Source organism: Thermobia domestica, chromosome 2 (genome assembly GCF_964235325.1).
Source record: "Thermobia domestica chromosome 2, izTheDome1.hap1.1, whole genome shotgun sequence".
Classification (NCBI taxonomy): domain Eukaryota; kingdom Metazoa; phylum Arthropoda; class Insecta; order Zygentoma; family Lepismatidae; genus Thermobia; species Thermobia domestica.
In genome coordinates this window covers 277870085-277883902 of record NC_137455.1, presented here as the reverse complement: position 1 = coordinate 277883902, position 13818 = coordinate 277870085, and the positions used below count along the sequence as shown (strand labels likewise).

The 13818-nt window shown below is 36.3% G+C and overlaps 1 protein-coding gene across 1 annotated transcript in view; it reads left to right on the top strand.

Moving 5' to 3' along the window:
• Positions 1–10824, top strand: part of LOC145678515 (complex III assembly factor LYRM7) — a 39145-nt gene extending 28321 nt beyond the window's left edge. Inside the window, exon 5 of the mRNA XM_081748755.1 lies at positions 10543–10824. Within this exon, the coding sequence (XP_081604881.1) occupies positions 10543–10610 (68 nt within the window). The 3' untranslated portion in view covers positions 10611–10824. The remainder of the gene's footprint in view (positions 1–10542) is intronic.
• The last annotated feature ends 2994 nt before the right edge of the window (positions 10825–13818 follow it).

Below are 13818 nucleotides of genomic sequence, written 5' to 3'. Positions count from 1 at the left end.
TAGCCTTAGCTTACTTTTGTTACTCCACTTTTGTAAGATATTAAAGACTAATTCTGCTTTAATTTCTAATTCTCTTCGTGAATTAGCTGAGATGATAATTGCAATGTCGTCAGCAAAAGCCACTACTCGGTCTATTTCTTCTTTACTATTTAGAATTTCCAGACAGGGCTGCAATTATGTCCCACAACAACAGTCCCAAGATCGATCCTTGGGGGCATCCTTTCTCTGTCTTAACTACAATATTCCCTTTTTCACCTTTAATTAATATTTTTCTATCTGTAAAGCAATTCTTAATAATGTTTAATAAGTACTCCGGTACATTTATTTTGATGAGATTTTGAATTAATCCAAAGATTGTCGAACGCGCCTTCAATATCCACAAATAATGCCAACGCGTATTTATTTACTGAACAGCTTCTTCTAATTTGTTCTACAAAAGTGTTGAGAGCATCTTCTGTCGATTTGCCGGGCCTAAAGCCAAATTGTAGTTTATCATTTTCAATGTTCCTAACATTATTAATTCTACTAGCTATGAGTTTTTCAAAAATTTTCGCGATGTTTCTGAGTAGACAGACAGGACGGTACGAACTTACATCGGTTGGGTCTTTATCTTGTCCTTTTAACAATATTATTAATTTAGCTTCTTTCCAAATGGTTGAGAATTCCTGTTTTCTGAGTAGAAAATCAAACAGTCTTGTAAAATAGGGAATCCAAATACTTTTCTTATTTTTATAAATTTCATTTTTTATGCCATCCAAGCCTGGGACTTTTCCTGTTTTTAGTTTTCTTAGAATTTATTCTACTTCGGTATTTGTTATCTCCTGAATATCGTGTAAGACTTCTACGGGTTGAATGTTCTCAAATTCTCTTCTTATTTTGCGTTGATTTTCATTTTCATTATCTTGTAAATCCCTTGGAAAAAATTTGCTAGATAGTTTCTGTATGGTTTCTTCCCAAGTTTGGGTGTAAGAACTGTCATTATTTTTTATAGTTGATAATGTCGTTGGGTTTATTTTTTGCATTATTAGTTTATATGGTAGGCCCCATGGATCCAGTTCTATGTTTTTTCTTAGAAATCTCTCCCAGCTTCTTTTCTTAGATTCAAGCAATTCTTCAGTATATTCTTGTTTCGCAGTTCTATATATGGTTAATCTTCTCTGTTTGATTATTGGTGATAAAGCTGATTGATAACTTTTTCTTTTAGCTTTTAGGATTTTCTTTAGGCGCTCTAATTTAGGAGTCCAGAATTCGCTGTGTTGAGGTTTTGGATTACATTTTGGTGTCGATTCCTGTAAAGCTAGCTTAGTGGCCTTTTCAATTTGTAACGCAAGTCCATTCACATTTTCTGAATCTTCTATCTGAGGTAAGATAAGCTTTTTCTCGAATAATTCCCAGTCTGTTTTCTGAATGTTTGTTGTCTCATTATGGGCTTCTATTTCGCCTGTTTTCAAATCAAAAGATATTACTTCATGGTCACTTATAGTTATTCTATCGTGGACTGTCCAATTACTTATCTTATTTTCTAAGCCCAGAGTACATAACGTAACATCTATGAATGATTCCCCTCTGGGGCCCACAAATGTTGGTTTATTTCCCCTGTTTAGTAGTAATAATCCATTTTGCTGTATAAAATCTTCAACGGCCTCACCTTTTATATCTGTGGTAGGTGAACCCCAGGCAGTGGATTTAGCGTTTACATCTGCCGATAAAATAAACTTTTTGTTAGGATGTTTCCAGATTAAGTCTTGTAGTTTTTGTAAAAATACTTGAGTTTCTATGCTACGAAGGCTGTCTAAAAAGTATCCGACCTTTGGCCAGAAAAATAGTTGCGAATATCTGACAGATTTGGGACCCTAATCCCCTTCAAAGTAGGCCCCTTGTGCTTCCACACACTTAGCCCACCGATCCTTCCACTGCTGGAAACACCGCTGGAAATCTTCTTTTGGAATGTTGTTCAGCTCCGTCGTCGTGTTCCGCATTATGTCTTCTCTACTCTCAAAACGGGATCCCTTCAGAGGCGTCTTCAATTTTGGAAACAACCAGAAGTCACAAGGAGCCAGGTCTGGAGAGTAGGGAGGTTGGCGAACGGTTGTAATTCCATGTTTGGCTAAGAACGTGTGGATCAATTGGGATGAATGTGCTGGGGCGTTGTCATGATGGACGTGCCAGTTCTTCGCTGTCCACATGTCTGGTCTTTTGCGCCGGACTGCGTCACGGAGTCGCCTGAGAACATCTTGATAGTACTCCTTTGTCACTGTTTGTCCTTCCGGTGCGTACTCGTGATGCACAATTCCACGGGCATCGAAGAAAACAGTCAGCAACACCTTGATTTTGCTTCGCACCTGCCGCGCTTTCTTCGGCCTTGGAGAATCGGGATGCTTCCATTGAGACGATTGTTGTTTTGTTTCTGGGTCGTACCCGTACACCCATGACTCATCTCCAGTTATCACGGAATTCAGATACCCAGGATCAGTGTTGGTGGTGTCCAGAAGGTCCTGTGCAACGTCAAAACGGGTGTCTTTTTGTTCCTGAGACAACAACTTGAGTACAAATTTAGCAGCCACTCGTTTCATGTTCAAATCGTCACGCAAAATTGCATGTGCAGAATCTTCACTCACTCCAACATCTTCTGCAATCTCCCGCACTGTCAAACGGCGATCTGCCATCACCAAATTTCGCACCCGCTCAACAACAGCTGCATTCCGAGCAGTTTGGGGCCTGCCGCTACGCTGCTCACTCTCGACTGATGTGCGGCCATCTTTGAATCGGTTGAATCATTGTTTAATTTGTGTTACACCCATCGCATCTTCTCCAAACACCTGCTGAATCTTACGAATTGTTTGGCTTTGAGAATCACCCAGCCTTTGACAGAATTTGATGCAGTATCTTTGCTCAATTCGTTCAGTCATCTTGCGAGAAACACTAAATCCGACGAACACTACCAACAGCACCTCACTTCGCGACCACCAGCTCACGACTGGCACACGCGAACGCGGTGAAAAAATTCAAGCATGCGCATTAAGGTTCCTCCTTCCACCGTGCACGGTGGCGCCGCCTGAGAATCACTACTTTGCGTGGAAAAAATTAAGGTCGGATACTTTTTAGACAGGCCTCGTATATTGAAAATAAGAAGTTATGAGCCAGAAGCTAACATGTCCATATGAAATTTCTATACAAACGTTCCAATCGTCACAGTGTTGTGATATTTTTAGGATTTCGAGTTCTCTATTCATGATAGCAATGACAGTTTTTGGCTCATCTCCTCCATAAATAATTCTTGCAGTCGCTGGGAAAGCTGCCAATTTGTCCTTTATTAAGTAAGGTTCTTGAATTATTAGTATGTCTATATTATTTATTTCTGCATATCTTCTTAGTTCCATCGTTGCAATTTTTGATCTATGGGCGTTATTTTGCAAAAATCTTAAGGTTTTGGACGTTTTATGCATATTTAGTGTGTACCATTGCTTCCTTTCCCGTTTTACTAAAATCAAAGTATAATCTACCGTGCGCGTTTACCATTTGTTTGTATACGTTGTCAATGTTCCAGTATATTCCTCTTCTTTCAAATGCTTCATCAATCAAATCAATTAATTCCCAACCATTTGCAGCTAGATCATATATGTGATGGTTCTTCTTTTTTCGTGTAAATCTCTGATAATCTGTCTAAATGCTACTGTTAGAATTTGTTTATCCTCTAGTTTGGCCAATTTATATTTATGTTCCATTCTTTCGTACAGAGGTCGGGGCTCAGTTATTATTGGTGAGTTTATTTTTGCCTCTGATTCTGATGATGATATTGCGTTATCTTGAATAGGTTTTGTTTTTTCCGGAAAGAAGTATTTTTCTTCTTCTTGTGTAAAGGAATTTGTTAATTTTGGAATTTTTTGTTGGTTAAATTCTTGTTGGATAGTATTTTGTTTTTGTATTTGTTTTTCATTCTATTCTCCAAGAGGGTTTTGAATTCTTCTTCAGATTTTGTTTCTAATTTAGAGTTATTTATTTCAAATAAGTCAGTTTGCACATATTTATTTTTAAATGATTTATTTCCATTTCTTTTCCTCTCTAAGAACTCTTCCAATCTTTTTTTTTCTCTTTTTGTTTGCTTGGAGATTTTTTCTTTATTACTACTTTTTGCTGCTTTTTCTCAGCCATAATTGATCTTACTGATTATTTTTTCTCTAGCGACCCTGTATGAAACGCATTCTTCTATATTTGAGGTCTGATGTTTTATGTCTCAGTTTACATGGGACACATACGTTTTTATGCTTGTCCTCGCATTCTTCGCTTTTATGTCTTAATGTGCCGCAGTACCTGCATCTTTGTTTGTCATTGTTATCACAGTATTTGCTTACGTGCCCAAACTCTTGACAAACAAAACATTTTGGAACAACTATGAAGTCTTTTATCTTGTGGGACTCATAGTTTATATAAACCTTATCTTTATTAATTAGCAGTCTTCTTATTTGTGGAGTAACTTCTACGACCAAGTGACACTTTTTTTTTTATTTTTTCTTTCCGCTCTGAAACGGGCTTTGATTTGCTTAGCCTCTTCCATTTTATTTTCCTCGAAGTTTTGCTCTACAAGTGCTGTTACTACTTCCTCATCTTTCAATTCTGAAGGGATGCCATAAATTATCATTAATAGATTTCTTTTTCTGCTTTCTTCAAAGGTAAAGTTCGTTTTGATTTCCTCCTTCGATGTTATGTTGTTTAGATCTTTTGTTGCTGTTTCTAATACAACTATGTCCTTCGTCGTTCTCATTCCACTGATTTTTAATGTCTTTCCTAGGGTCGATTGTTCCTGTAAGACGTTGTACTGGTTGTTTAGTTGATTCCCCATCATTTGGTTTAAATATCAGAGTTGGTTTTGTTTTTGCCGTAACCTCTATAATCTTCTTCTCTTTTTCTGTGATCTTTCTTCCTGACTTGACTACTTCTGTCCATGTTGGGGCGTTTTGTTCCTCGGTTTCCAATTTTCCGACTTTCAAGTCTTCTATTTTCTTGGATATTTCTCTTAACTCCTTTGTCATATGTTCAGTATCTATCTCTTTTCCATTTTTTACTTCCGCTAGTTTTTCCCTCAGAATCGATGTCTCCCTTATTTTGTCTTTTTCCTGTTTGCTTAGCTGCTCTCCCAGTAGTTTTAATTCTTCTTTTATCTTGATGTTTTCTTTTTCTAGTTGTCTATTTTGATCCTCTAAGATTCTTATCTGTTTTGTTTTCTCCTGTATCTCTCTTTTTGCTTCACTTCTTGTCTCTGATATTTCTATTTCCATTCTTTTATATTGTCTGTCCCTCTCACTTTTGATTTCATTTTTTTTTCCTCCTTTAATTCATCTATTTCTTTTGTTAGTTTCTCTACAGTTTCCTGTAAATTTTCTATGGTCTTTTTATCTTCATCCTTTGATTCTCTCTGCCCACACATTAGATCAGATTCCAGCATTAGTTTCTCCTTTTGAAGGAGGTCATATTTCTCTTGAAGATTGCTATTCATCTTCTCCATTTGTGATAATTTGCCTTCCAATTGAGACCTATCTCTAACCCATACGGCCATACGTTTTTTCAGCTTTTCTAAATGGGCACGGCCGACCTTTTTCCAATCTAATAGTCCCTCTATGTATATCAATTCCTGTTCATATTGGTCCATAGTGTCAAAACATAAGGTTTCCTCCATGGATCTTTTCGGAATTGGTAGCTCGGGGGATTCCTCTTGGGTTCTCTTCCTCTTTTCACCTTCATCCTTTTTTGTTAATGTCATTGTCGGATTAATATTTACAATTGGAGATTGGTCCCTCGTTAGTCTCTGTTCCTGTGTGCTTTTTATTCCCGAAGGCGGAGTTCTCTGCATTTTCTCCCCTTAAAAAATACGGATAACCCGCAACGTGCGCACGTGTGGGGGGTTGCCTATCCTACATGCACGTGGATGCTTCTCCACGATAAGATGACTATTGTTTATGTACGGATGATTTCAGTGTGTGTGTGTATCTACGCCTGTGTATTTATGCAACCTGGCCTGTCCAATTACCACGAGGGTTGCCTATCCACTGATAATAATAATAAAAAATTACGAAACAGTCACCTCAAGATTGAAGTCCATCATATGTTCCGACAGCAATGCAGGAAGTGATGATACATGAGTTTTTACTTTTTAAAATATTCTTCTTTTTAAATGCTACGTGTAATGCTTTATGATGGTGATTAACACTGAATATTAGTTTTGTTTTTGCTTATTAGTTTCACACCACTTAACTGATTTTTATACTGTTTACAACATTGCATTCTCCAAACATTCACAATCACTAAGAATACACACACTACACAAAAAACTCATACTTCACACTGAAACGAGCTCCTTCTCAGAAGCGCAACGAAACGCACTTCTTCCTTCTTTCGAAGCTAATACTCGAAGTCCAACGAAGTCATATATTGAACGTATGTGAAAATGGATATGAAAATTCATAGAAAGATGTAGTATCTTCAAAATATAATAGAAAGGCTTCAACAGTGGTTGAATATTATAGCCGTCGAGGATGGCGAATTTCGTAGACTACAGTTTCATTTCATTTTCTTGAGGAATATTAGTAATGAAAGTTCTGCGTCTCCCTCAGAAATATCATTGACAATTGGTCTATTCGACAAAAATCAGTTATTCTTTAATCATCTTGGAGGTTAAGATACGAAATCATCTTGGAGGATAAGATAAGAAAATCTTATTGGCGTAAGTGTATATGGTTAAAAAAAAAAATACTTGTACTCTCAACCTGTGGTGATTTTTTGTAAATAATTTGTGAATGAATTTATCATATACAATGCAGTTCTATATAACTTACTAGGTAACCCTGTAGATTAAGAAACTCAGAAGTTCGTCCCCATAAAAGCGAAGATTCGCTCTTCCACGGCTTTCCTGTATCAAACAAGTTTAGTTAGAACAATTATCCAGCTTCCATTATCTTTCCATTTTCTTTTAGTTTACGCACAGGTTTCTTTCCCATTCAATGCGAACGAATGTCCTTTTCATCTTAGAATTTTGATCATATTCGTATGTATTTAGTGGCATGTTAGTATTGTAATGTTTACAATTGTGTTGTTACTTGTCATTTACTCATTGTTCTTCCATATATTGTTACTCGAAATATTCTCCTCAAAACCAATTATCTTAAGCTGCAACAGCATTAAAATTTTGGAACATTTTGCTAAAATCTGTGTCTGTATCCATATAGTAGTAGGTGAGGACATTTTATCAATGTATAATCATATACATATATTAGGGTGTCCCTTATTTTGGGTAATTTCGTGTTGCGACACGCACACCCCCCAAATTTATTATATGTGACCATAAACACGCATTAGTAAAATAGCAGCTCTCTACGAGAACATTAACCCGTGCCGACTTGACGACAAAGTCATGAAATGACGTTTCCACATTATAATATAATTTAGAATTTCCAACCGTGATAACGGAAAAACTAAAAGAGACAGAGAAACGAAACTTTGCACTTAGCAACTAGAGAAAAATCGACATCTGTTCGTGTATTGACAAACAGCACTGGATGAACAGTGTTGCCAAGCCAAGAGAAAGTTTTGTTTTTGTAAATGGAATGACCTAAATTGAATATCATTGGAAGCAACAATGAAAACAAAAACAAAAGAAATGGTAAACGCAGATCAGTGTTGCAGACTTCTCGAGAAATAACGTGCAATATGTGTTGGCGTATACAGGGAGTAAGGTACTAACGTTTTGTACACCTTAAATCAGATATTGAGAAGAACTGTTTACTCTTGAAGTCTAGAAGGATCCGCTGAACAGTGTTGCCATCAACAGAAGAGAAAAATTGAGTTTGGAAAACATACAATAACTCGGAAAAGGTCACTAGTGCTGTATGCTTTAAAATCTATAATGCAAGACTGTAGAGCATGAGTAGTAGGAACGTAGTTACGTGAAATTGATAACTGACCGAGATATACGATATCTTTTAAAAACTGACAAGTAAGGTTTGTGAAAGGTGGCAATGCTGCACAGCGGGTTGGAATCCCAACAACCTGGTTAAAATATGAAAATAGCGTTCAATTTGCATGGGTTTATGTGCTCGTGGGTTTTTGAGGACGCTGATAACTATGATGATATCAGAAGTAAAAAAGCCGCCGGTGTGCAGCGTTGCCATCTTCTACAAACCTTAGTTCTCTGCTTTAACAAAATACCGAATATATCTGTCAATACGTAAGTTATCAATCTCACATAACCACGGCACTGCTCCTCATACTCTTCTGCTTTGCATTATAGGTTTTAAAGCATACAACACTAGTGACGTTTTCCGAGTTATTGTATCTCTTCCAAACTCAATATCTGCCTTCTGTTGATGGCAACACTGTTCAGCGGATGCTTCTAGACTTAGAGTAAGAATAAATAGTTCTTCTCAATATATGATTTAAGGTGTACAAAACGTTAGTACCTCACACCCTGTGTGCGCCTACACATGTTTCACGTTATTTGTAGAGAAGTTTGCAACACTTATCTGCGTTTACAATCTCTTTTCTCTTTATTTTCATTGTTGCTTCCAATCATGATATCCAATTTAGGTCATTCCATTTACAAAAACACAACTTTCTCTTGAGTTGGCAACACTGTTCATCCAATGATGTTCGTCAGAACACGGGCAGATGTCGTTTTTTCTCTAGTTCCTTCGTGCAAAGTTTCGTTTCGTTGTCTCCTTTAGTTTCTCCGTTATCACGGTTGGAAATCCTAAATTATATTATAATATGAAAACATCAATTCATGACTGTTGTCAAGTCGGCACGGGTTAACATTGTTGTAAAGAGCTGCTATTTCACTAATGCGTGTTTACGGTCACATAGAATACATTTCGGGGGGGGGGGGTGCGTATCGTAACACGAAATTACCCAAAATAAGGGACACCCTAATATACTCGTATAGATATATAGATATAGATATATAAATATGTTTAAGCTCGATAAATGTACATCATGACTCAACGAATGTATCATCTTATGGAGCCGAGCTTATACAGGGAATAGTTCTTGTATTTGTGGTTCTTGTCAAAAAAAAAAAAAAAAAAAAAAAGGCCCGTATTTATATATTGTGCGCCCCTGTGCTCTAAATACCCCCCTACCCTCGCACAAACTTTTTTCAAACAAGGAAACAAGCCGTGATTTTGCAAACATACCAGCTCTTGCTGAGTAGCAGTTTAGGTATGACAAGATACCAAAGTTACAACGTAATTTTAAATGGCCTAATTCTCTCAATGATGATTATGCTGTGGTGTTCTGCCCGAAGGTAGGTGTATGATCCGAAGATTTCTGGTCAAGGTGAACCCATGGTAGTTTGCCATTGCCTTCCATACAAAGGGCGGAATCTACAGCTTACCTTGGGATCTGAACTCCACCGGGACCCCTTGATTACAAAGCAACGAGCTTAGTCACTCACCCGTTGCGGACACATTCTCTCAATACTGGCATGTAATTTATTCACGTAGGTTTTAATTTACTGTCCGGTGAAAATGCATTCTACTAATTCTGAAGCTGTCTGTAGCGCTTTTCAATTTGGGAACCATAATAGATAGAAACATAAAATTTTAATGTGTTTTAAAGCTCTCAGAGAAATGATCAAAATGACCAGTTCCAGATCCCTAAATCACACCTGAGCTATGGAAGTGTAAAGTCCACATAAGAATAACATGGGGGCATTTTAAAAAATAATCGAAAACTAGCAGTATTAGAGTTGAATTCATAGTTTCTGGAGTGGCTGAGATGAGTAGTAACAGTTTTAATTCAATTCAACTTAAAGGTCATACTCCACTCCCCAGGAGGAAACGGAGGGGGGAAATTTTAAAAGTAATCGAAAACGAGAGATATTAGTGTTGAATTGATAGATTTCGAGGTCGCTGAGTTTAACGGTATCAGTTTTCATGATGTTCAACTTCATCTTAACTCCTTGGGGTGGGAGTGGAAGAGGATGACTTTTTGAAAGTAATCAGAGAAGCTAGCTAATTAGTATCTATTGTAATTAAAGCGAATTAAACACATTAACATTTTCTTGCGCTTGCGTGGGACTCTGCGGGTTGCTACTTTTAAATATTACTTTATTGTGAATCTTTTTTAAAAAATCCAAAATTTTGTTGCCCCCTAAATTCTGCCGCCCTGTGCTTGAATACAGAATAGCACCTAAATACGGGCCTGCAAACAACACGCGCTAACATCAGAAAAAGAGTATGATCAAATGTCTGAATATCATGTTTTGTTCTTATTTTAATTATAATTATTTTCAAAATACTTGAACACCTGACTTTCCTTCAAAAAATAGGAAATATTCACGATACACGTTCTAGGTAAGTAGAACGTCAGCAAGCGCACGAATATATCCTTTTTTAAAATCTTTGTGTTGCGAGCATGTATATCAAAGTACAGGTGTAAAAAGAGACTTTTTGAAAGGAAGGCTGGTGCTCATTGTGTTTTTATGATTGTACAAAATGTAAACTTTTTGTTATACATTAATTTAAATGATAATCGTTCTTATTTTTCTTATAGCATTAAGAATTAGAGAAGAGATTCTCAATGAGAACACACCAAAAAAGAAGACAGAGAAGAGTTCGTAGATAAAAAATCACTGTAACTCTATTTGTAAATAATAGTTCAGTTTATTGCTAGTCAATTTTTCAAGTATAATATTAAAACTTTTTTTTTTTTTTTTTTTTTTTTTTTTACAAATGATTTACTTTTTTACTGTATATTACACGTGTACATATTGCACTGATATTTTATTGAAATGAAATAAATAATACATGTTCCTTGTTTGTTTTATTTTGCAGTTTGTCAGTAAAAATAGGTTGGATGATAGAGTTGTGTATATGAATATTTAATTTCTATCCTACATTTTTGTGAAAGTAGTACAATTTGGCAACGTAATGTTAAGGTAGTCAGTACTTGGTAACTACTCTTCACGCAGTGTATATTACCAATTTAATTGGGTTTTGATCAGATTAAAACACAATTTTAAGTGTTAAGATTTTTTAAAATTTACTGTCAAATCATATGATTTAATCTGCGAAGTACTTTTTGCTAGGAGACGCTTGCATGAGGGCGGATCAATAAGTACTGCACAGCAATTTATATACAAGAAAATGAAAACGAAATCTTTCAGTTTTACGTCCCACGATTATAACGTGTAGGCGAAAAGAAACGATGATGAGAATGAATGAAATTGTGAAATAAAGAAAGTAGGAGGAAACGGAAGAAACGCACGGTGTTCGTTCACCACAAAGCCCTCTTGGCACTGCCTTGGATCGGACCAGAGACCGCACGCATGCAGAGGTGAACGCTCTATCACTGAGCCACCGCGGCTCCTATAGAAGAAAGTGTAACAGGTAACACATGAATAATATAACAAAGAAAAGGCTCATGTTAAAGCTACTTCTCAACACAACCGCCAAGTCACTAGGGGCAAGTCCTCTATATAGTCACGTCTCTTCCCAGTTAATGCGAAGTGATCTATTCCTGTATAGGAATGAGGAAAGATCGAACAAAAAATTTAGCTATTTTAATGTGAAGTCTGCAATCTTGATTGATGTTCACGAGAGATTTACCAACGTAGGGTAAGAGCTCGTCCACATATTACGTAACGCGGCTAAGGAGAAGAGGGGGTTAGGCCTTCCGTTACGAAGTAGGACAAGGGAGAAGAAGTTGATTTACGTCTTCGTTACGTAGCGCATGTTTTTTTTTTTCTGTAATTTTTAGTTTTATTCTCAGATTTATATGCAGTCTTTTAAACAAATAATTTTATTCAGTTCTTCTATATAAATAAGTTAACAAATATTTCTACTGTTTTGGGAAATTGCGATCATATAGCCTATATAAATTGGATTATGCAGAAGGGCTTCAGAGATGGTACGAAACACCAGTATGATTGCTGACAAATCCTGCATGCATTACAATACAATAAAACTCCGTATTTTGGCTATCGTAGCATTGCATGTACTGCACATTCTTTTCTGGAGTTAGTTGCTAGTAACCGTAACCGTCGCTTGAAAATACCGTCGCGTTCCCACTCGTATCGTTATTTCTGAGAATATTGTTTAAAACTTTTGATTTGAATAATTACCCATTCTATTCTTCTAAGAGGTTTCGCAAGTGAAACAGAAGAAACTTTTTTGTAAAATAACATTTCGCGCGATGGAACAATCCGCAATTTGCAGAGCAGAATAAAATATAAGATATTTATAAATAAGATATAAATAATTCGTCGGATATTCATCTCCTACTGAATTTTTTTATTTTCGAATTTGAAAATTTCTGGAGAAATCGAATTTATTCCCATTCTGGCGCTGATTTAGCACAGGAACAATGAAAAGGGGTAAAGTGAAGTCCAAAGTCCAAAGAAGATGCTCAAAAACTTGTTCACGAACAAGATGTCTGTGCTCCTTCATGTGTGCAGCCACTTCGAATCTCTGTCGACGAGTAAGAGAACTTTGTATAGTCGACACTGATGAACTTCAAAAACACGATGCATCCTGGAAAAAGAGGTCGATGTCAGTTTTTAGATCCTGTTTCATCTGCATCTTCCGGCAGTATTTCCTCCTTGACAATCATCGGTGACCTAAAAAGATGGAATCCAATAATTAACTGGTTCATACTACATTTTTTTAAATCTTAAATAACTTAAAATACAAAGCACTGAACAAAGCAACGTTTATTTTTATGTGAAAATAATAATTGCGTATCAGTTTCGCCAACTAACCGAGCATATTGGCTTCATCAGACACCATTTTCATCAGATAATGTCAAATGAAGCCAGCGGAATTGTTACACAGTTATTATTTTAAAATAAAAACAAATGTTGCTTTGTTTTTAGTGATTTGTATTTTTAGTTTAAGTTAAAAGATGGGTGCGATCTCCTTAGGAAAACGACAGAATGCAATCTCGAAGAATTAAGATTGGTTAATTAATCAATCTTACGGGATTTTAATATTATTATGGTACTACCATTTTTAAAATCTTGATTTATTTACGAAGAATCACTAGAAACTTAATCAAAATACAAGCATTTTATAATAAATAGTTCTACAATTAAAAATACGTATTTTATTTTAATAACCCCCAAAATAAGCAAAATTGGTGAAAAAAAAAAAACAAGTGTTACGTAACAAAGTGGGGAGGAGTTCGGCCATGCATTACGAAGTGTGACAAGGGGGAGAAAAGGGGTAAAAAATTGGTCAAAAATAGCGTTACGTAATATGTGGACAACCCTTAAGGGTAAATGCATTTCAAGTGGTCCAATGCATGTTGCTCGACAATTTTTAAAATGTCAGATTTTTGATGTGCAGATACCTTATCATGTCGTTAGTTCGAAACAACCATTTCTTAAAGTTTAATGACTTTAGGTTTCGAGTGGCAGCCATATTTCTTTTCGAAGATGGTATTGTAAGGGGTTGCCGATTCGGAAGTATCTCAGTTCCTAGTTGTTCTATCGATGTTGAACAAAAACCAAAATGGTCAACAAGTTGAAAGCTACAAGACTACGTATTAGCCATTATCGTCCATGAAGTATAGCAGGTTGGAAAGTAGGTCATTGGCGTTAAAAGTTTCGAATTAAGCAGACTATTTTTGTAAGAAGGGAAATGATCAGGAGGGTGAGCTTTCCTGGATAAGGAGGTCTGATATAGAAGTGCTCACTCACCAAGTTTAACCCTGAGACATGTCCCCCCCCCCCTTTTTTTTAAATACAAAGTATTAAAAAATTCAGAAAAGTGAAAAACGTACGTACTTCACAGGCATATATCTCTGGTGGGGATCCTGATAAAAATATAC